The 23926-nt window shown below is 41.2% G+C and overlaps 2 protein-coding genes across 2 annotated transcripts; both read right to left on the bottom strand.

The window, feature by feature from the left end:
- Positions 1-1430: 1430 nt before the first annotated feature.
- Positions 1431-9984, bottom strand: fndc7a (fibronectin type III domain containing 7a). Its single transcript, XM_023405924.2, has 14 exons — positions 9844-9984; positions 9306-9324; positions 8894-9151; positions 7824-8078; positions 6911-7168; positions 6553-6807; positions 5994-6248; positions 5078-5335; positions 4539-4796; positions 3992-4246; positions 3393-3656; positions 3274-3303; positions 2826-2862; positions 1431-2211 (listed from the first exon to the last, which is right to left on the bottom strand). The coding sequence occupies exons 1-13, from the start codon at positions 9898-9900 to the stop codon at positions 2831-2833; spliced, it is 2454 nt and encodes an 817-aa protein (XP_023261692.1). The 5' UTR covers positions 9901-9984; the 3' UTR covers positions 1431-2211; positions 2826-2830.
- A 3024-nt stretch (positions 9985-13008) lies between these two features.
- aknad1 (AKNA domain containing 1) lies at positions 13009-23342 on the bottom strand. The gene is made up of 22 exons (XM_087173894.1): positions 23185-23342; positions 22032-22238; positions 20711-21894; positions 20497-20571; positions 20285-20396; positions 19784-19932; positions 19646-19705; positions 19300-19433; positions 19014-19185; positions 17530-17711; positions 16883-17059; positions 16381-16534; positions 16120-16217; positions 15821-16026; positions 15587-15701; positions 15242-15424; positions 14980-15086; positions 14708-14848; positions 14478-14576; positions 14221-14335; positions 13910-14078; positions 13009-13754 (listed from the first exon to the last, which is right to left on the bottom strand). The coding sequence occupies exons 2-22, from the start codon at positions 22225-22227 to the stop codon at positions 13584-13586; spliced, it is 3999 nt and encodes a 1332-aa protein (XP_087030020.1). The 5' UTR covers positions 22228-22238; positions 23185-23342; the 3' UTR covers positions 13009-13583.
- Positions 23343-23926: the final 584 nt, after the last annotated feature.

Raw genomic sequence — 23926 nt, 5'->3', positions numbered from 1 at the left:
GAGGGTCGGGGAGCTTGTGTTTGCCACATGCGGGAACCAAACATTTGTGAATACATGCACGTTTTGTGAATTCAACCTGGTTGTAAAAGTCCACCTTTGGGATTGGCCCATTGCTTGTCTGGGTCAGAATCAACGTGATCAGCCAAGTACTGTATATTGACACATACATACAGTATACATAGATTGCATGGAATCTGGTTTTCAATAACACTCAATTTGCAGTATACTGTGCAGCTTGTATAAAAATAATCTAAAATTGTATAGATTTTTGTTTTATATTATTTTTATATTAGATTTTATTGTGTTAAGACCTGGAAAAAAATCCTAAAAATATTTAACATATATGATATATATATATATATATATAAACTGTTTCAGTCCAGTCAGGTTTAGGAGCTGTAATCTAGGGTTCAGACAGACTAATCTTAATCTTAACCACACTTAATATAGCTAAAGTGTACAGCAAACTATTACAGTGGATCAATAGCGAAGAAAGACTCACGATACACACTTAAATATCAAGTCACAGTTTTATTGTACTATTCTTGTACTGAAGAGTATAGCGCACACACAAGGCATATATGGTACCTTTTTAATCCATGCTAGTTGCTCTTGGGACTGTAATGTTGGTCGGTCAGTGCACCACTTTGGTCCATCATAAAATAACAGATATCAGATAGATTGGCATAAAAATGTAAACAAACAAACATTCATGGTCCCCAGACAATATATCCTAATAACTTTGGTAATCCCCTGGCTATTTCTTTAGCAGCTTGAGATTTATTGTTTTCACTGAAATGTCTCAATAATTATTGGTTAGATAATTATACACACATTGAAGAATTGAAGAATTGTGGTGTACTGATTTTCCCAATGATGATCACATCACTTACCAATTTACATTTGCAGTTGTGCAAATATGAGAGTAAGCCTCACATAAAAGCACATTGCCTAAAGAAGGGTTGGGGATATTCAGTTCCTTTCTATATGCATTATATTGTGCAACTGATTTTCAAAGTCTAAGATTATGAATTAAGATGAATTAAGAAATTAAATCATTCAATGGTATTTTGCATGGTTCAATAATGAGCTGCCTGTCAAGCTTTTCTCATTAGTCAATCAACCAAATGAAGCACCGAGCTTGATCATCCACCCCTGAAATGTATAACACATGTGCAGCGTGCTCAGGCAGAGACAGTATAACTGACTTGGTATACCACAGTATACCATGGTTGTATAATTGACTTGGGTCAGTGAAAGTCTGCTCGGCAGGTATTCTATAACAGGTTCGGTGTAAGATCAGTGTTTGGAAATTTCTTTCACCGTTTTTGTCTGGATTATTTTGAAGCAATAAGTATAGCTCGTGTATCCAAACCCACACACCAGCACAAAACATCTCGACCTCATAAAAGAAGACCCACAGCACAGTGTTGTAATGCAAAAATGCTTTATTGTTGTCGTCTGTCAACTGAGAGAAAACAAATCCAGTGAAAGCAGACTTAACACTGAATCTCTCTTCAGCAATCTGATCAGACATATCATCCACAGGACTTGCCATGCGTAACTCCAGGCCAAAGAGATGGATACATGCTGCCCCACTTTTAACTGTGACCTTCTTCTAGGTCACAAACCTGCTTTACAGCCTAGAAACATCACACAGCAGCCGTAAGGAGGTCTTCTACTTGGAGAAGTCCTAAAATGTTATTTTAAATTCATGTATTTTTCTTTGAATGAGTAGTGTTATGAAACTTTTATCAAGGGGTTCACTGTAAAGTTTCTGCTTCCTTTGCATTTATACTAGATGTCTTTACATGTTGAGGGTACATCAAGTCTCATTGTGAAAGGGCAACTGTAGTGATTAGATATGAGGAAATGCAGTGCAGAAAATGAAATAACATGTATCCTACAATAAAAAGTAGCAATATGGAAAATATTTTTCAAATACATTGGATAAATGGCCAAAGTTATTTTTTCCCCAAACATTCTCTGTCATATTTTTTCCTGTTTTTAATTTAATGTTTTAGCTTTCTGTTTTTTTTATTCAGCAGAAACAGTTTGTCACACAATTTCTCTTGCAAACAGCAGTGACAACAAAACAGATATTCCTAAAGAAGAGTGATATTTCATCTATATTGGATCTTCACAGTTGCACAGCTGGTGTAAACACAGTGCTCTGCCATTAGCGGTTGGTGGTGCTGGTGGGGGTGTTCACTATAAGGCAAGAGGAGAGAGAGACAGAGAGAAATAATCAACCTGGACCTGGTGGAAAAACCGGTTATACCCAATAACTCATGAAAGCTTCAGCACTGATTCATCACACTCGATAAATGGCTGTTTTGTCACACTGACTCGGGGGCTATTGAATATCTATCATTTCACAACCACTCATCACAGACACAGTAAGATATCACGTTCCCGCAGCAGATCATCTTTTACCTGAGTCACGTTCCCCTCATTCTTGTTTCCATGTTTTATAGAGAGACACATATTCAAGATGTCCCAGAGGTAAAGACAGATAGAGATCAGCCTCACCTGTTCCTGCTCTTGCATTCACACCTATTGTTATACCAGTGCACTATAGGTAGAGTCAATTTATGGATGCTTGTTATGCTGTCACAAGATACCCTTCAAGCTGTGAAGTACAATGGACGCGGCCTGTGAAGGAAGCCTTCATCAGTTTCTCTCACACACATTCACAGTCAACAGCGTAATGTAAAGGAAAGCACGTTGTTTGTCTCAGGCTGTTACATAACTCAGTTTTCATGTGGTCTGAAGACAGTATGTTCTTATCTGGAGGGAAGGAGTAACAAAAAAAACACACTTACTTCATTTAATTCAAGCTTCGTCTTCCACGAGAGATCACTTGGAGAGAAAAAAGAAGAAAGATTACAGTTTAGTGCAGCCACAGTTTTCAAACTGCTCATAACTTCATTAGACTTTAAAGGAACAATGCAGCATTTAGGGAAATATGATTATTCGCTTTGTTGTTGAGAGTTAGATGAGAAGATTGAACTCTGTTAATTGGTGACCTTTACACGGATTGTGTTACCTTGGAATCAAGCCAGGCTAGCTGTTTCCCCTGTTTATAGTCTTTGTGCTAAGCTATGCTAACCTACTCCCGGCCCGAGTTTAATATTCATCATGTAGACATAGAGAGCGGTATCAAAATTCTCATGTAATTTTTAGCTAGAAAGTGGATGAACCAAAATATCATACTATTCCTTTAACTACTGCAAAACATAATGTGAAGTTTACTGTTCAGAGGAAACTTACCCATACCAGCGTTACTTCCTGGGCAGGGAACTGAGAAAATGACAAAAATTGAACACAAATCATACACAAATTAAATTAAATTAAAAATTGTGACATTAATCATCCGCCGTATGACCCACCTGAATATGTCCTGGGCTGACAGAAGTTGACTTTGATCCCATTCTGTCCCACTGGTGCCGCCAATACTGTATAGACATCCCCACATGTTTCCTCCTGGATATCACAGTATGTGCTCCCGGCAGCTGCGATGCAGGTGTAGTTGGCTCCTGTCCCGTACAGCTCTACTGTGTGGTTGTGGATCTGACGGCCCAGAGAGCGCCAGTACACCCTGAGAGAGTTGTTGGCCCTGCGATAGAGCTTGACGCCTGTTGGACAGCAGGGACCTACAAGAGAGTGAGAGGCTTTTTTGAGTAGTCGCAAAATGTGTCGGAGCTCCTGTCATGTTTAGATGCAACCATCCGCCTCACCCGTAACCCTGAAATAGCCACTGTGCCTTAATACATCTTATTATTATCTTATTATCTTTGTAGTTTTTTTATTTCAGCTCATCATCATCATCCCGTGACTGATGGTTACTTCATTTGTCTTGGGCTATAGCTAAAGGCTTTTGGTAATCTTTTGATTGACCTGACTAGGACAAGTTTTCTTTGGATGTGTGCATATTTTGTCCCTGCGCTGGATATATATTCTAAATGTACATGCGAGTATTTGTCCTCACTGGAGGAGAATCCATGATATTTGCACTCTGACTTGTGTCCTGTGCTGCTGATAGCTTCCAGGTTGACGCTGTAGTTGGTGCTACAGGTGATGCATCCCATCAGGCAGTGGGTGTCCAGAGTGTGGCATTTAGCATATCCGCGGGAGGACGTCAGGGTGGTTATGTAGGAGCGAGCCCCACGACCAGGTGACCAGGTCACATTGGTCATAGCTTGGGTGACCTGGGACACGTTCACAAACATGGGACAGCACGGACCTTGGGAAGAGGAATGCAGAACCATAATCAAAACTAGATTGCATGCGTGTAAAGGCCTGGCATAAAAGAAGTCCTTCTCAATGCTTTACCTGGTTAAATAAATAAAGGTAATGGTGCTGCAGCTGTCTTTCAATATGCTTTTTCTTCCATTCATTTGACTTGCAAGTGATAAACATGTCTAAAATAACCTATTTAAGTTCATATTCTTATCATGAGAAGCCTACATTACTTACCTACATTAATTTTGAATTATAGGTAGGATCAGTGATAACCCAAGATACTTCTGTCATACCTGTTTCCAAAGGTTTACTGAACCCGGGTAGACTCCGTCCTACAGCTGTGGTGGCCACTGCTGTGACTTCATAGAGTGAACCGCAGGGCAGCTCTGTGATCTCGCAGGAGCTGTTTCTTGTCTGGCAAGCGTGTGTGTTATAGCGTCCGATGGCGGTGATGGTGTAATTTGTGTTGCGTGTGTTTGGGTTGGTGATGAGGACTCTGTATGTAGAGTTGTTTGTCTGTGTCATATTCAGGATCTCTGGAGAGCACGGAGCTGCAGAAACACAGACGGGGAACAGAAGCTAACCAACTGTTGGCAGTAGTATTTAGTTTACAGACATGAGAGTGGTATTGATCTATTCATCTAACTCTTGGCAAGATTTGGAATATATCCCAGACGTAATAGCGGTAGGCTTACCTGTTCAATATTTTAGATTGATCAGCCTATCTCAAAAGATGATTTGCATTTCATGTGCGTGCAAAATAAATTAGTCTTCATGATGTGAAATGTAACTCTACATCTCACCTCATGTTTTAAAACAAACCCGTTGATACCTGTCTCATGTGTGTGTGGTGTGCAGGTGCGGTTGCATCCTCTTAACTCGCTGCAGGGTGTGACTGTCACAGAATAAGCTGTGTTGCACCTCAGATCTGACAGGGCGCACACCGGTGCCGTGTCGTTACAGTGGATGACATCGTTGGTCTGTTTTGCTGTTGTCTCGTACAGCTCGGCCCCTTTGACCGGTGACCACATGATCTCCAGGGTGTCTGCAGAAACCAGCTTTATGGTAACACCCTGTGGACAGCAAGGAACTGGGTGGGGGGTGGGGTGAGGAGAAATGCAGAAGTTAGGTGAGAATAATAACTGACACTGGGCAAAAGATCACACAGGTGGCTTTATATATTTTCATCTACCTTCCACACAGCCATTGTTTTCACTTCATGTCAGTACAGTGTGATTTTACAGGAACTTGAAACATAAGTCCATCACAGTGCAGTTTTTTTCTCCTTTTTCTCTTTGAGGAACTGCCGCTTTTTATAGAAAACATTTTGACTTGTCATACCAGAAAAGGGCACAGGTGTAAATAACAACATGATGGCTCTGTTCCACGTGTCCTAAAAAGCCATGCCAGTGCTTTTAATACCAGGGACATGACATCCAACATTCTTAATTACACCTGGGCTTTTCCCATTGTAGCTCTTCAAAATATCTGCCAAAGAAAGATGATATTTTCACAACAATGCCATGGTGGAGCTTTCAGGAAAGCTCAGACATCTGAGATTTTGGAGCCAACTAGGTTTTCACATGGCAGTGAAATGAGGCCAGCCATAGCTTGTTTGGTGCTAGTAATGCTCATAATGCAATGTGAAGTTAAAAATACAAAACCAGTTGTATGGTCCTTCGACTTGAAAACAAGAACATGTGTTGGTGGTGCTACTACAAGTGGGTGCTTCTGTGTGGTGGTCCTACTGGTGGTGTAGTTGCGGACGTGTGAATAAGGGCTGGAGCCGCCCTGGTTGTAGGGGAAGACGGAGGTGAGGTAGGTGTAGCCACACATGCAGAAAAATGGGCAGGTGGTTTCAGTGGTGTTGCACGACATCTCAGTCCCGTCGTCCCTCTTTATGAAAGCCATGTAGTACTCCACCATTGGCACCTCATCCCACACCAGAGAGCAGTTCCCTGCAGTGGGCTCCTCCACCCAGCTGTTCTCTGGGGGACATGGATCTGGCAGAGAAAGAGAGATGGAGGTTAATGGAGGGAAAAGAGAATGGGCATCACTTGTTAAAGGAATAGTTCAACAATTTGGGAAGTACACTTATACACTCTGCTGCTGATGCTACTTTCATGTCTTTGCGGCAAATATAAAGCTACAACTGGGAGATGGTTTGCATCTGACATCATCAAGAAAGCAAATAAGCGTATTTCTCGAAATGCTGATCTATTCATGTCAACATAGGATTTTGTGATTGATTTTCCAAATGTATACAAGTATGCTGTATGTGGCTGAGGCTGTGTGTGATATACCCACATGTAATGTAGTCAGCTGGTTGTGAGGGGCTGCTGGGACCAGCTTTGTTATAGGCTGTGACAACGACAGAGTGATTCTGGCCACAGTCTACAGGTGTGATGTAGCAGTAGCTGTTAACTGTTGCGGTACAGTTTTGGGCATTAGAGGTCAATGCTAAGTAGTTCTCAGCTCCCTGCGCTGGCAGCCAGTACACAGTGATCCCAAGGGACCGACCCATCCCAGTCACCTGGACTGTCACATCTGTACTCGGAGGACCTGAAAACGAAAGACAAAAAGAAATAATGTTACCACCAACTTAGCTATTGGGGTTTGAAGTGAAGGTTTTCTGTCACATCAACTTAATCCTTATCGTTCTTACGAGTGATCTGGCAGACAGTGGTGTCGTCTCCAGTGCGACCCTCAGAGTCCCAGGCCATTCCCTTGATACAGTAGGTAATTCCTGCTTCAAGGTCATCAAAGGTCACCATGGTGTCAGTGGTGTTCAGTTTGAGGCGGGAGCTAGAGCCCTGTCGGATAATGCAGAGCGTGTAGAGGACAGCGTGCTCAACCGGGGGCCAAGTCACAAGGATGGTGTCGTTGCTAGGGGAGCTGGTGTTCATCATGGGAGCAATCACCACTGCAGTCAAGGACAAACAAAGAGAAATGATGGTGAATGAAAAAAAGAAATTGAACAGACCAACACACAGATTTCATACTTCACCAATTTCTTTTTCGTAAGAGGTGTGAAATGGAAACAATTTCCCTGTGATTATGTTACATTCATTCTTTCTTTGGGAAGGGAGACAACCTAGTTCTCATGGTTTCTCTTTTCAGATCATGAGAATAGTACAGTGCAGAGGGATGGATACAGTTTCCACCCTCTTGCGTTGGCTGCAAAGAGTGGAGACTGTGTGACAATGGACAATGAAATGACACGCCGTTATGGCCGGCGGAATGAGATAACAAGCTATTGTGCTACATGAACAACAGAGAGGCAGCGTTTCACTCTTCATACACCGATAAGCATCTTGAGTAAACTGCTTCAAATGTGTAGTGTCTGTACAAGTGAAAGTGGACAGAAATGGTCATTATTATCACATTTAATGGATTATTGCTAATAATATTACCAGTCGTCAAGGTGAACATGATAACTGTGCATTCAATAAGTGTTTTCAGACCTGCTGAACAAGATCATTGATCAGTTTTTCAATCTTCTACCACCATTTTTGATGCTTTGGCCACAGTGTAAAGTCAGCTATTTAGGACTCCAGTTTTAGGCTTTTTGTTCATACCTGTCTTGACTTTGACAGGGTAGGAGGGTTGGCTCCTCCCTCCTGAGTTGACAGACATGACGCTCAGGATGTAGTCTGTGGTGGGCTGGAGATTCACCACGGTGCCTGGGGAGCCGCTCACCGGGGTCTCCGAGAAGAAATCATCCGACTCTGCCCTCAGGATGTAGCTGGTTGCCCCGGAAACCTCTGTGAACTCTACAGTGATGCTGTCGCTGCGTTTGGAGTAGGCTTTTATAATGCTGGGGACCTCAGGAGCTGAAGAGGAAACGATGGAAGTGAAATCAGTTACACTGATAACAAAATAAAAGCCTTTTAAATATGACAGTCAGAGTTAAAGAAGGGTCAGAATACTTTTAGGACTGTTTCTTCATTTTTCTTACATATAATAATATATGATAAATGCAGTGGTAGAATGTAACTAAGCACAAAGTGTTTATACTTTTCTATATAGTAGAGTAGTACTGTATTTTCTTTTTATACTACTTAATACTTCTTCACTACATTTAAGAATGTAATATTGCAATTTTTACTCCTACATTTATATTAAATATGCAAATTATGAGATCTATGAAATTAGTATTATTATTATTATATAGTACTTCTAATCTGTCAACCATTTTCTTAATTTATTGATTAATCATTGATCTATTAAACTTCTAAAATATCCATAACAGAGCCATAGATCATGTCTTCTCATTCTTGTTTTGTCCTTTAGTCCAAAACCTAATCATATTCAGTTTATTATGATAAAAAAAAACAAAGTAATGCAGCTGATCCTCACAGTGGAGATGTTTGAGCCACAGAATGGTTGCTTAATTGATTATTAAAACAGCTGATGTACAGCTCCTCCTGCATCAGCAATAATAATCCAGTATTATATGAAAATACAATGACGAAGGCCATTCTGACTCTATAAGAAGTACTTTTACTCTTATATTTTAAGTACATTTAGGTAATACCACTGTGGTTCCTCTGCTGTTTAAATGGAAGATACAAGAATTAATCACATCTCCGTCTCTAAGTGTAATCAAGCGTCTGAATCCTTCACTGTCTTTGCTGTTGTTACTGACCTGTAGTCTCCTCAGTGAGTGCACTGCTGAGGACATTGAGAGCATTGTCCATGGCTTCTAGCTGCACGGTGTACAGCGTGTTTGGCGACAGGGAGTTGACTGAGCCCATCACAGAATTACCACTGAACTGAGCAAAGACGGGATATTTGGAGGAGTTCTTGGGTGTTGCTGTGATCTTGTAGGAGCTGGCACCAGTGGGGCCCTTCCACTGCACCGTCATGCTCTTAGATGTGACCGTAAACACTGAGATTGTGATGTCTGAAGGGAATAGAGAAGAACACAATGTTGGGACACGTTCAAAAAATGGACATGTATACAGTATTTTCAGTAAAAGTTTTATTTTTGGGTCCTTTTCATGGTTGTTTGCATTTTAAGATTAAGCATTTTATAAATCTAAAAGAAGATGATTTACCATTTTGGGCGGCACAAATCTGAAAATGACAGAACGTGGAAAGTTAATGGATGAAAAGAGGAAATAACTTGATGAGAAATGGCAGGAAAAACACAATTTTAAAGACACAGACATAATTCCAGGAGCAGCAAGCTGTTGGTATTTCACATTATATCCTGAGGCAAATTATGGCCTGTATCATGTTCTTGGAGCATGAGAGGCAGCAGGCTGCACATTACCTTCACTCAACACAGATCTCAGGAGTGGTCGGTGCAGGTATTTCTTTCAGGTCGGAATGAATTTGTCTATTGAGCTATGGTCGGGCATGCCACACGCACTTGTTGAAAGCAGTGACACTCAAAAGAGCCACTGTTCTTATGTTTCAAAACTCCCACAGCTATACACTATTCTTTATCTGGATATATAAAAATGTGCACTGTATCAAAAATAGGAAAACATGACAACTACTTGCACACTGATGATGTTAAAATTGTTGGTATTTTTGTTACAGTACTTCATAGAAAATGAACATATAATGTTATAAATGATCATCTCTTACCTCTGTGAAGGTCAATAAAAGCAACACCTGTAGCATCTTTAACTGTGTTGTTCCCATACTGCCTGCAGGCAAGTTGTGTGATGCTGTGATGAAAATGACTTCAGGGAAGCAGCTCAAGCTTAAATTTGATTTTTTTTTTGTCTTTTTCTCTCTCTCCCTCCCTCCCTTTCTCTCTCTCTCTTTCTCTCTCAGATGAAACGACAGGTCCTTTATTGTTTCAGCAAATACCAAAGAGCTCAAAGGCTGTAACTCCTCCCCTCGGGGTGTTTGGGTGGCCTATCAGAGCGAGAGGAGGAAGCTCACCTGTGAGAGACGAGGATGCAGATAAAAAATACTTTTGTTAAAGACCTTGAACTTTTTGATTTTTCAATCATGATCCTAACACAAAGAGAGTGGTGAAAATTGTTTCCTGTTTTTAAGTCTTGAATGTTTTGTATCCACTAAAGAAACCACCCTAACATCCCAGTGAAGAAAACTTATCTTTTTATGTAAAGATCAAAATCAAACCAAGTTTATTTAGAGCCAGTATAAAACAACAGGAGTTGACCAAAGTGCTGCACACATTTTAGTTAAAAGCACAACAATAGCATAGCGAGTAAAATGACACACAAAACACACAAATAATTGAAAAAAGGAACAACGACAAGACACAAGCCAATATCAAAGTATGTGCAAAAATGTGAAACAGAATAGAGAATAAAACTATATAAAGAACAATAAAATACTTAGACCACTAAGAGCAACCAGAGACCAATGAAAACATTGAGTTTTGTCTTAAAAGTGTCAACAGGAGGGAACGTTTGTGAAGGATGAAAACTCTTTCTGAGCAGTTAATCATTTTCTCCTCAATTTCTCGTTGCCTGAAGAAACACATCACCTTTAAGGTGTGTGTAATGTAATTATAGATACTGTGTTTCGGTTGGGTCAACAAAGTAAAGCATTTCATAGGGTTAGCTGCAACTGACGATGAATACGATACGCTCACTTATTTTCTCTGATATAGTTGCAGTAAATTCATCCGCTTCAGAGTCGGGTAAAGCCACAGTCCTCTTTCACTACGACGCTGAAAAACTAATCAAACAACAGAAACAAGCTGGCTTATGTAACCCCATAGAAAACCTGTTTGGTACATTTGGATAACTGTAAGTTTGTACAATATGATTTACCTAAGGGAACTGTACCGTACTGTATAGAATTACTGTATGTGCAGTAGTGTATGTATGTGCAAATATTTCCAGTTAAAGTTTCAAAGACGACTTTTTAGCCATCCCGCTGAATGGTGAGGTTAGAATAAAAGCTTTTCTATTCCCCAGTGGCCGAGTGTCTGCGTCAGGTGTGTATTATGAAGATGGGCTGGGAGGATCCCTAAGGACCAGCCATGGACAAACTCTTTTGTGAACAAAGGCCAAAAGGAGAAAGCTGATCAAACTCAACTTTACACAAGTGAGATAATTTCACTTTCAGAGAGTTCAAAGAACAGAAACTAACAGTGTCGGATTTCCCAAATTACCTGTCTAATTGTTTTGTATAGAGATAATGCTCCAGTGTTATTCAGTATGTGGTAAAGGATGCAAGAATGATCATTAACCCTAAATTAATATTTTATACAAGCTACATGGTCCTTTAAATGAAATCACCATCTCTGATATGACTGCAGATCACTGTTCAAAACTGTCAACTATTTGTTCTTACATCACTTAAACAACGTGGATGATGTTTTCTTTAAATTATGATGAGTTAATAGTTGATTTTCATCAAATATACTTGTATAGACCATATTCACAATATCAGTCTCAAAGGCTTCCACAGACCCATAAGTTCAAAAGAGGAAAACAAATGCAGTTTCTTGAGAGAATAACTTCAACATTGAAAGATATTTAGAAGAAAAGACATTGATCGATAGGCTGACTGCATAAAATGGTGACCTCCCTCTAAAGCACAAACTTTAGGGAGAACCAATCAATGAGCTTTCACGCTTTTCTAATAATATACCTCATACATGCTGTTGTAGTTCACATTTGGGGACATTACATAGTCTTGCATTCACTTCCTGGAGACTTAGCCTAACCCTTGCCACCACTAGCCTAACCTTAACCTTAACCCTGACCCTGGCCTAACCCTAACCTTAACCACTGACCCAAAAATCTGCTAATCTCCGACTGTCCCCAATTGGAAAAGCTGTCCCAAATTAATAGGTCTTTAGTCTGAAATTTGTCCCCAAAAATAGCCTTTGACGTATATACACACATGCACATGCGCACACACACGCAGGATAACCAAATAACATCACATGTACACCCCTGAGGGACCACTGAGGCTTCTGTTTCACATTTGTCTAAGGAGCAAGTTTAATGTAACGTCACCGATTTCATAGTAAGTCATTTGAAAAATGATATGAGATGCAACTACCAACAGAACGTTTCTTTGGTGCACAAGAATGACCAATAACAGACATCATTTTCCCAGATACTGCCATCGATATCATGATTAGTCCTGCTCATAATTTAAAGTGATTTCCTGCTTAGAATCTCAGCTGTTCAACCACAGGTTATGAGCGAGATGGCCCGGTCTGTGGGGGAGACCCTGTATTTGTGTTAAAATGTGAGAGATAAACTGCACTGGTTGAGAAGTCACTGAGACTGATGTGACATGTTGACGCTCTACAGGTTAGTGAACACCGAGAACTTCAGCTGCTCTTTAAACAATTGGACGGGACAGTTCAGGAATGTTGTTTGGACACCTCTCCATTCCTGATACCTCCTTTAGAACAACAGAGAAACTCGATACCCCACAAACAAAAACCTGAACTCAGCCCGGCAGCAGCGGGCTGTGACGGTGACAGGAACAGGGCCACAAAGACACCCAACAGAAACTCAGTAAGAAGACACTGTGTCGCGAGCACCCACAGGCCAGCAGGGACGGGCATTACAGGCATCGAATGAGCACATTAGTTAAAAGCACAAAAGTTGATACTCATCTTAAGTAAAGGCAGAGAGGGATTTTCCTGAAATGTAATATTGCCAATATGACCTGGATTTATTTTGATTTAACTTTATCTCCTTACCCTGTGGCTGCCTGTGTCTATTGGATAGCTAATCGTTTGGAAGTAGGTAAAGTAAAAAAGAAGAGTTAGGTGAGACAAGAGTACTGACATGGAGAACTGGGAAAAGATAGACTTCATGTTTATTACTTTATCTGCTGAGTGACATTGGACAATGTGGCCGATGCTGCCCCCTAAGTAAAGATGGAGTGGTGTGATGGATGCATTACAGATAAAAAAGGTAAGTCTCGGAGCAATATATTGAACAGTATTGATCTGATATTGGATTCATATCAAAAACTGCTCACTAAAGTGGATATAAAGAAGTTACACATTTGGATGCTGAAGAAAGAAGGAATATAAAATCAAATGTAAAGACACTCAATATAAACAAAATGCTGTAGATCAACAAAAATATTAATTTGCTTTAAAATTCTGAAAACCTAAACAATGTTTAGGTAAGGCTATAATATCGACATTTTAATTTTACAGTGTTATCCAGGTGATTTCAGGCTTTTCTGCCCATTATAAATATATAATCATGTACAAAAGCAATAACTTAACACAAAAAGGTCTTTCAATAACTCAACATCAGAGATATTCCCTTATCACCCAACAGAAATATATTCTACATAGGCTCATTTATCATAGGGACTGGCAGACTGTTGATTACTGGGTAAACTGGTCTGCACCCTGGGTGTTATAATGCATGGTGTTTCCTGCCCCCTAGTGGCTGCATGTTGTGCAGTTTCCTGGAGAGTTGAGCTTTGTCCATGTCAGCTGACAGCCTCTTGGCCATCCGGTCGGTGGTCCTCTTCATGCTGCGGGCCACTTCAATAGCCTGGTCAAGAGTCCTGCCCATTTCTTCCTCCTAGAAAACAGCAGCAAAACTTTCCAAAGAGCTGAATATCATGCATATGTCACCACTAACTGTTTGCTACTGAGATGCACAACAGAGGTTCGTGCGTATTGAAACAATCTCTTGAATGTCACACTATTCAGCAGATGTGATATGAGACGTGTCACCTTGCTCCCTCTGCGTCTGCCTGTCCTGCTGACAGTCTTTGAGGGCAGTGAGACAGGGGACAGTGTCTGCTTGAAGTACACGTTGCTGGGCAGGAGTGCCGTGTCTGACTGTGTGGATCGTTTCCTGTGATGGGACACGGAGAGCGGCGGTGGCTCCCTCACTTTATAGCTGGATTTGAAGACAGATAACGAGACAGAACGACTTCTGTTTTACAGAACTATATCATTGAATAACTTAATAAAGTGCTGATAAGTTTCTGTCTGCTTTCAGCGAGTGATGTGTTTGTGCGCCACGTGAGGCATGTGTTTACCTGGCTGGGAGGCTGCTGGAGGAGCCATAGCCGACCTGGAGGAGAGGCTTCTGGAGAGATGGAGAGGCGAGGAGAGACCACCCCTCCTTGGAGTAAAAACCCTCCATGACGGCTGCTGATGTGAGAAGTTCTACAGTATGTATATAACTAATACACGGTACTGCATATATTTACAACCCTGTTTACAATATTATGACAGGTCCCAACTGATAACAAGAACTATATTGTTGTAAACATCAGATGAGAAAGTTACTTACTCTGTGGTCTTTGTTCAGTATGGCTGTCAGAGGCGACCCCTCCTTTTAAAATGGAGCTGGTCAAACCAGACCTTTTCACTGAGCAGTTTCCTTCTGTCCCTAAAGGAGTAAAACATGTATTTTGTCCATTCTGACCCACTTTGGACAGAATATACCCATGTAACTAATAGGATAAGTATAAACAAAACTGCAGAATGTACTTTGCTGTGAAATATAATTGTGGCCCTGACCTCTGTTGGACTGCAGTGTCCCCTGAAGTTTAAATTGAAACTCAGGTCCAGAGTGTGCACCGCTTCCTCTTCTGCTCCCTACAGGTGAATTGTGGAAGTGAGACATGATCTCAGAGCCTGCATTATCACCACTGTCTGTACCTGGGGAGGAGATTATCAAACTCAAAATGGATGGAGAATTATTTGTCCACAAATATAGAATAAGTAGAGGCAGACAGGGAGTCTTGTTGCTGTAATTTTCTTATGAGTATATTATGATGGTGGTGGAGTACCTTTGCTCTTACTGGGGTCCATGTCTGAAGAGATCCAGTCCTCTATTCTTGCAGGACTAGAAATAAGATTACTAATATTTTGTCTGCTGTTTGATGATTTCCATACACTACAGGAAACAGTATAAGAAAAATGAATAGTTGAAAGATAAAAACATCTTTCACCTGGTTTTTATCCAGTTATGAATGAATAATAAAATGTAACACAAATACAACCTAACAATGTCCTTTCTATTCATCCACTGTCCAACAGGGTCAGGTTCACCTGTTACAAGCTGGTCTTAGGTGGGTCCTGGGTCTGGTTTTAGACCTGCGCTCCTGACGATCCTGTCTGTATTTGGAGGTGAGATAGTCCATCTTCTGTGCCAGGTGAGGCAACTGGACTAAGCTCTCCTCCAGGTCCTTCTTCAGCCTGGACACCTCTGACTGCAAGGCCAGGATAACCTCACTAAACACACATGAACACACAGATACAGATATTCAGATGTTCACTGTGTAAAAAGGCGAGAACAGAAGAGGGTGAATCTTTATTTACACTGGCGAAACAACTGCTTAAAGTCCAAGTCCTTAGTCAACCACCAACCCTGCTTGCCCCTTAGTATATGCTGACCTGTTACAAGAGCAGGAATACATTTGGCTGTTTCTCTCCTCTGTATCCATGGTAGTGCTGAGTCCCGGTTCAGAAATACGGTGATGGAGCTGTACAGGCAGGCTGGGTCCAGATCCTGTTCAGGAAGTGGTGGGGAAGCACTTAGTATTTCAGTATTGACCAGCTATGATGAAACTAAAACACAACGGATTAAGGGAGATGAAGAATCACATTCTGATTGCAAGGCCTGCTCACCCTGTAGCCTGACCGAAGGCTCCTTAGTGATGCTCTCCACCCACAGCTCCACTGCAGCTGCTGCACCACAGGACTGTGTTTGGACAGACGGGTGGGGGCTGGCCCACCGCTGGCTGTTCAGTGAGGCTGAATGGATGGCTGTCTGCAGGTTGGAGCAGGAGCCCTCACTGTCAGAGCTACTTAGAGCATCATTATGGGACTGCACACTGGAATTGGACAGATCCAACAAGAGTTATTCTACGAGGACCCATGTGATGTCTAGACAGTGACTGCGGATCAGTCAGTGAATCAATTTGTACCTTTCTGTGAGCAGATTTGATTGAAATGGTCCATCAGTGGTGGATTGATTCAAGTAAGAGCTCCCAAATCCGCTGTCTGTCTCTGGGCTCACGATCCTCTGCACCCCAGAAAACACAACATCAGTTGAAAAAAAATGAAGGTAGCCTCTGCATCCTACCCACCACTGCAAGAAGACCTGTTGCATTAAATTACCATCTAAAGTCCGAAGCTTAGAAGAGACAACAATCAGTCAAACAAACCGAGTGTTGTCTGTGGCTGACCTGTGATGCACATGGGGTGCCGAGAGGAGGCTCTGAGTGGCCGTCGGGGTCCGACTGTCTGGGTGCATCGGAGGAAGAGGAGACCTCTACAGCCAGACTCACACAATCACCCAGATCACAGTCATCCTCTGGGATAAGGACACTCTCCGCTGTGCTATAACAGGGGCAGCAACACCAATAAAGATATTTAGAGCTAGTTAATGACAAATGTTATTGCTGAGGCATCTTTCTGGCTGTGGAGGTGAGATGAAAAGAGATGGGAAGGTGAGGACATTGTTTAAATAATAAGTAGTATTTTAAGAGATTCTTCCTATTTCTAGATTGACACCACGTATCCAAAAGTAGCTCACTTACAGAGTGACAGGATTGGTAGATGGATTACTTGTGTCAGCCATATATTATTTAAGAGAAACCCAGTATAAACAAACCGCAACAGAGAGTCAATCGAACCACAGTTATCTCTTTTATATGGTCAGGTAGACTTTAATATCACAACACTGACCTTTCAGGCGTCCACTCCCTCCGTCTTGAGGTTGAGCTGGTTCCACTCAGGTAATCTAAGATGTTACTATGATCTATCCCCTCTGACAGGACAGAGAGAGAGCTCCTCTCCTCTTCATCGCCCTCCTCGCCCTCAGCTGTCTGGATGTCCAGTCTCTCCAGAGAGTCCCGCGAGCCCCTGAAACGGGGCAGAGAAGAAAACCTGCTCACACAGACAGACGCAAACACTCTCTGTTCCCTCTGCACGGTGGAACCCGACACCAACACTGTACCTGAAACACGATCGGCCCACAGGAAGCCTGAGAACGTGCCTATTATTTGAGCACAAACACACACACAAGTGTCACTCAAATCGTCAATAGCTGGACACAATAGTGACAGCGGAAGATGCAGAACAGTGGTTCACTATATTTATGTATCCTAACCAGGATAACTACTTTCAGTTTTCTTTAGATTAGCCCTGGTGCACACAGTATTTAATTACAAGATTCACAGTCACAACAGTATTAACTTTGATGATGTATACCCAAAAAGACAATATTATTAGGACATTAATTATGAAGATTAATTACCAAACACTACATAATTCCATAATTAATAAAAACTCAATTAAAAAAAGAAATATTGTTTAGTTTTTTCCTGAAGTACCGTGAATGGCAGCTGTTATGCCCAGGGTCTTTCAGGACAGAGTCAGCAGCTATGGGCTCACTGCTTTGCTCCAATCCACCATCGCCAGGGACCTCACTGGCCTCCTCCACTTCATCTTCCTTTTCTTCCTCTTTGTGTGTCTCCATCTTGAAACTCATAGTGGAAAAACCTGCACATGGACCCTGAAACATGAAGCCCAGTCGGATCATTTGTAGTTAGTGTAATCTTATCACACACACACGTTCAACATTTCCTCCAGGAGAGAATTTGTCACAAATGAAGGTGCAGGGTGTGGATACAAATAACACAGCAGACTGCATTCACAAAGAGGTTGAATATATAAAAGAGTTCGTCAGTGTCAGCAAAGGGATTTGGTCAGTGACCAAAGTACACTACAGAAACAGGCTCACATCTGGTACTAATTTGGCTGAGTACCAGATGCTTGCCTCTGAGCCAGAAATGGAGAGAAAGAAGAGAAAAGTCTTTAAAAAACAAAAAGCAGATAAAATCTAGGAGGTCAAGGTGGCAGAGGCACTTTGCAAAGAAGTAGAGGGTATGTAAATGGTCATTTTGGTTTCAAAGAGGTGCTCCAATAATGCCCTGCAGAAGCTCAACACAGTGGAGAAGAACATTGAGGGTGTGGCCAAGAGGTGCATGGTAGAGAAGAAGGAAAAGGACTGTGATCAACAGGAAATTGTGGACCTGCTCCAGAGGCAAAACGACCTGAGGGAACAGAACAAGACAAGACAAGACAGCCTGAAAGGCCTGAAAGGATCATGCAGCTGAAAGGCACAGTCTTGCACACCAGGATGGAAATTTAAGAAAAGAAGCAGAAAGGTTTTTGTCATGACATACTGTATGTAAATGTCTCATTCAAATGCTCGAGAAGGAGATGGAGCTGAGGGCCTGGGCAGAAACAGACAAACTTGAGGCCACTGAGGTCGTGGAGGCACTTTGCCATTAAAATAGAGGAATGTAAAATGTTCTCAAAGTCCCAGGAAGATAAAGCAAGGTCCACTGCCAAGACGGTGACACCCATAGAGAAATGAAGACCTGCTCAGTATTTACTAGCCACAACAGAATGATGATGGCCGATGTTACTATATAATAAAGTAAAACTAAGATAAGTATTTGATGAGTATTTTAAAATAATTATAGTGACTTTATAAATTACATACAAGAATCCAGGTACTTTATCAAGTCAATACCTGTATAATATCCCTTTTAACATTTCTATAGTATCCATGTTAACATATACCTTTTACTTTCTAATTGCTAACATCAATGCAATGAAGTTACATGTATCCAACAGTTGTTGAGACATTTCACACAAAGCCAAAAATGTTAATTTCAGGGAAGAATCAGGGACCATGAACTTCTGCACAAAATTTCATGATTGAGATATTTGAGAGTGAAGCATGTGGCAAAAAACCTAAGGCAAGGGAGCGCAGGGGAGTTAGTGGGTGTGTCTGTGAGTTGGTTACCTCATGCAGGGATGGTGGTGTGGGACTGGGCTTCACATGTAGCATCTGTTTCATGGGCGTGGGGGTGGAGGACGAGTGGGGTGGGGAAATCTGCTCACACACGTTTTTGTCTATCAGCTCCTTTATGTCTTCAAGGAGCATCCCTATCCTGAATATCTGTCCCTCCACCAGCCTGAAGATGTGTCCACACACACACACACACACACACACACATGCACACACACATGAATAGATGCATTGATGTGATACTGACATATTTAATATGCAATAGTGAGGTCTCTTTAACCTGTTTGGGTCAAAGGTGCCAGTGTTCCTGGACAGACCCATGTAGTTCTGCATCTCCAGAGCTCTGTGCTCCTCCTTCTTACTGATGTATTTCCTCTCCAGCTGGTCCTGAGCCTCCATCATGCTCCTCAGCATCTGACAAAAGACAAATTTCACATTTAGGCGCATCCAGAAGTAAAAAAGGAACCACATAGTTATTAAAAATGATAGTTCACCTGAAATAAATCAAATATAATATATATATATATACATATATATATATATATATATATATATATATATATATATATAAAATGAATATCAAAAGTCATATAGGCTACCACGTATAGGATGTAAACATTTCTTACCATTTGCTGTTCTGCTGTGCTCACTGACATGATGCTTACACTCACTTTGAATTCCTCCACCTGTGTAGAAGAATCCATTTAGATGTGTCGTTTTGTATGTTTTATTTAATGGTAGCGTGGTAATATCTTCAAACTTACCTTCCGCATGAACGGGCTGATGATGTCTCTCAGCTCAGCAGTCATTCTTTCCCCATCACTGAGATCCTCTTCAGGCGGGCTGGAGGAAGCTGCGTTCACCTCCGCAATGTTGCTCTCGGGGGCTCTTCCTCCTTTTTCACCAAAGTTTTCTGAAAACAAGGGATTATTTTTTCTTACCTTTATTTACATCTAATATTTTTTACTTTAAGTGTGGACTTTGTATGAAGAATTAAAAATTGCACATGATGCATATAGTTACTGATGACCTTTGAAAATATAATACAGAAACTAAAAAATATTTTAGTGTGGTCAGGTTCTCCAGTTTACACTCATTGTTTAGAGTGGCCCAAGAGCAAAGTTAAGATGTTTGTGTAACTAGAATAGAGTCATCTGACCCCATTTGTCTCTATGGAAACCAGTTGCACTTCGCTGCATAATTTGCAGGTAGTGAAGCAAAGCGATGACCCGTCATAATATCAGATGTCAGATACAGAGACGAACCTGATGGGGGACGGTTAGGAGCCAAGGATCCAAGATGGCTTCCCTCAACTACGTTTCTCTGATGATCATCTTCACACTCTGAATACAGCATTAGTTCTGAGGAGGGCTGAGTCTGCAAAAACAAGTTCAATAAATTTGTAACTTGCATTGAAAATTTGACTTTTTACTTATTTTGATTTCTCAAACACTTGCGTGGTTTCGGTTTTACTTACATTGGTTCCTATTCTCATTTTATCAATAAGGTTTTCTGCCTCAGCATATTTGGTTAGTAATTTATCATATTCAGCCTAAAGAAAAAAGGAACAAGTTAATTATCCGTCCTGTCATAGCATTTACATATCTGTTACATGAGGAAACTAAAGCAAAAGAAACCAAAAGGCGTAGGAACATGTGCGCTGTGAAGAGTAAATTCTTGCGGTTTTCTACCTGCAGGTGATGCACCAGCGCTGGATGAGTCTGTTTCTCCTCATCTTTGAAGACATAAGGCATCTCTGAGGGCTGGACTGAATCCTCCAGGACTCTGCTGATCACCTCCAACATACCCGGAGAGGACTGGGCTCTGTGCATGGAGCTGGTCTCCTGAGGAACAGGTTTGGCAGGTCCACTTGGAGCTTTGGGGATCTTTACCTTGGGGGCAACCTTAGAGAAGTCAGGGAGCGGATAATGGACTTGTCCTTGGCCATACTTCATCTCGCTGAAGGACCTGGTGCGCACAAGTGGGACTTTCTCTATTTGATTGTCCTCTTCAAACTTTTCCAGCTTCACTACATCTACAGCACTCTTGTCCCCACTGCTCTGCTTTGAGTCTATACTTGCACAGCTGGATGCAACGCTGTCAGCAGCAGAGGTGGAATTATCAATTTTCCTTTCGACCTCTTCCTCTAGACTTGAATGTTTTGATGCAGCATGACTATTTTCATCAGTCCTGCCAGAGAAGACACTTTGATTTATCTCAGAATTACAAGCAGAGTTCCCTGAGTGGTTACTATGAATAGCTGTGTTGTGTGTTGGAGCCCAGCTCAAAACATTGTCGTCCATGCTCTCCAGTAGGGACACCTCCGGCAGGGTCTCTGCCTCGATCAGCCTACCTGGTCTCAGCAACTCTTCCTGGGAGAAGTGTCGCAGTAGCAACTGGTTAATGTCTGCAGGACAAGGGCATGATGGGGAAACCTCACTTGGCTTGGAAGCATCAAAAAAGACAACATCCTCTTGCGACAAAACTTTTGGTCTCTCAACAGAAACCAAACGTTCACTGGTGTCATCTCCATTTGTTGTAGTCAACTCAAGCAGACCAGGGCCATCAGGACTTGCACGAACAGTTTCTCTACTGTCAGAGCTCGTGTTGCCCTCAGAGCCAGCTGTCTGGTTGAAGTACAGACTTCCAAGGTCAACATCATAAGGTAGGTCCTCCTGATCCTCGTCACTAGTATTCTCACCTGGGTCCTCGTACTCACGCTTTAAGGGTGGCTCATCTTGCATGGTGTTTGGTCTCTGGGCAGACACATGCAGTATGCTGCTCTTGGTCTTGTTCTCTACCACCCTCTCACTTTGACTGCTCACAATACTGGACTCCGAGGAGGTGTCATCCAAGGCTGACAGCTCTGCGCTCCCTGAAAATTGAAGAACATAAATACCAACTTTGCTACATGTGTTACAACACAGACAGTGTTATGTCCAGTTCAGTACAGTCAGTAGAGGTTGTAACACTCAACAGACAAATGCACACTGCAGTGACTCCAGGACTTACCACTGAGATGGATGCTGGCCTCAGAGGCAGCAGACTCTGCCTGGGAGAGATGTAAAGCTAAAGAATTCTCCAAATCACTTAAGTGGAGACTTTCATCCTCGCTTAGGTCGACAAAGATGCTCTGCTGGATGCACTTCTCCCACAGCACAGTGGGTCCCTGATGATCCTCATCTGATTCCTCTGGATCTCCCTCCATGGACACTTTCTCTGTAAAAGAAAATGTAAGCGGACGCTCTTTTCAACCTCTCTTGATAAGACGAAGGGGGTAAGAAAAGTGGATGGAGCACCTGTTCATCACTTAGCAACACAACTTGTGAGCTGACAACATTGGATTAAAATGTTCTAAGCTGTCAGTTATTCACCAATCAATACATTGTGTGGACAGAGGTTTGCGTGACATACACTAAGTGCATGAGGTGTTTTGTGTGAATGATGTTTATATGTGAAAGAATTTGTGCGTGAGAGAAACTGGTGGAGGAAATATGCAGGTCCTTTACTTCAATAAGAGTAGCAACTCCTCACATTACAAGTAAATGTCTTGCATTTTATATTTTATTGAAGTAAGTGTTGATATCTTTTCAAGGTAAAATAACTCATTTTGCAGCATATTGGCACCTTTCAGTGTTATATCATTATGAAATGTTATTATTGAAGAATTATAGTATGCATTAATTAACATAATGGCAGCATTTTAATGGTGTAGATGGTCAATGGAGTTGTCCATATTATGTTTGTTTTAATCAGTAAAAAATGCATCATATTCTATAAGATTATATGTTTTGCATGTAAAATTATCATTTGTGTATAGTAATAATCTGTAAATATAGTAACTGTATCCTTCAAATAAATGTAAAAAGTACAATGCTTCTGAATTGTAGTGGGATATAAGTAAGAGGTAGCAGAATATGCTGAAATAAAGTACAAGTTCCTAAGATTGTACTAGTAGTAGTAGTAGTAGTAGTAGTAGTAGTATTAGTAGTAGTAACTAGCACTATTTGAGTAAATGTTTTAGTTTTGTTATAATAAAGATATAAACTATTACATTGCAAACCCGAACTTATGCAATATCAACTCCTCATCTCAAATCAACAGTTCCTGTACTTCAAGTCTGTACTATATTTTCACTTTCATGTCAGTAGTGTTTGTAACTTACTCTGTTTATGGCTCCTTCAGCATTGCGACATCATGGTTTGAAGTTGATCCGATCCACAGCCGTGCTCCTGCCTGACATAATCTTGAAACTAGGTAGCTGACAGTATTTCTATGTCTTTCTCTCTCGACATATGGTTTCTCGGACAGGTTTAGTTTCTGTGGCATCATTAATAATGTAGCCTACAGGGCAGCGCTGGACGTCTGGAGCTGAACTGGCATCGTCCAGGCGGAGTCTGGTTGCTAGACAACCCCCCCCCCCCCCCCCACATTCTGAACATAAAGAAATTCATAATAACAATAAATAAAACTATAGAAATTTTGAAAATAAATTGAAATACATTGAATTGTAAATAATAGAAAATAAAAAAAGTTAGTCGGCTAAATTCTGGGTCTATTCAGATTTCAGGTATGAAACTGAAACATACAGAAATATAGAAAGCATTAAAAGTGGTTGGGGTTTACATTTTTCATTTGACATTACATCTGCATGTTATCTGAGTTCAACAGATACATTATTTTACTTAAAAAACATTCTTGCATTTGTGTTCAGTATAGTTGGGAGTGACAACAACAAAAGAATTTGTAGATCTGTAGATCCAGTACCTGCATTAAAAACAGTAGACAATACTTTCAAAATCTAATCTTAATGCAAAGGATTCGGATATATGATGAATTTAAAGTGAATTGCTTTATCTTTGGATAAAATATGATCATGGGAGAGTACAGTTCTTAATCTTATTATT

This window comes from Seriola lalandi, unplaced genomic scaffold (assembly GCF_002814215.2).
Source record: "Seriola lalandi dorsalis isolate HSWRI2012SDOR001 ecotype SW California unplaced genomic scaffold, Sedor1 jcf7180002054290, whole genome shotgun sequence".
NCBI classification, from domain to species: Eukaryota; Metazoa; Chordata; class Actinopteri; order Carangiformes; family Carangidae; genus Seriola; species Seriola lalandi.
Note: the sequence above shows the minus strand (reverse complement) of the source record. Positions and strands in the feature narration are given on the sequence as shown.

Bases quoted from the DNA above. Each gene is read 5' to 3' on its own strand.
- aknad1 (XM_087173894.1), bottom strand. From the start codon at position 22,227: ATGGAGGGAGATCCAGAGGAATCAGATGAGGATCATCAGGGACCCACT. The intron at 20,572-20,710 runs GTAGAAAACCGC...TTTTTTCTTTAG, and splicing joins CGCTGGTGCATCACCTGCAG to GCTGAATATGATAAATTACT. The intron at 14,336-14,477 runs GTAAGTAACTTT...TTCTCACATCAG, and splicing joins TACTGAACAAAGACCACAGA to CAGCCGTCATGGAGGGTTTT.
- fndc7a (XM_023405924.2), bottom strand. From the start codon at position 9,900: ATGGGAACAACACAGTTAAAGATGCTACAGGTGTTGCTTTTATTGACC. The intron at 6,808-6,910 runs GTAAGAACGATA...TTTCGTTTTCAG, and splicing joins CACTGTCTGCCAGATCACTC to GTCCTCCGAGTACAGATGTG. The intron at 6,249-6,552 runs GTGGGTATATCA...TTTCTCTGCCAG, and splicing joins ACCAGCTGACTACATTACAT to ATCCATGTCCCCCAGAGAAC.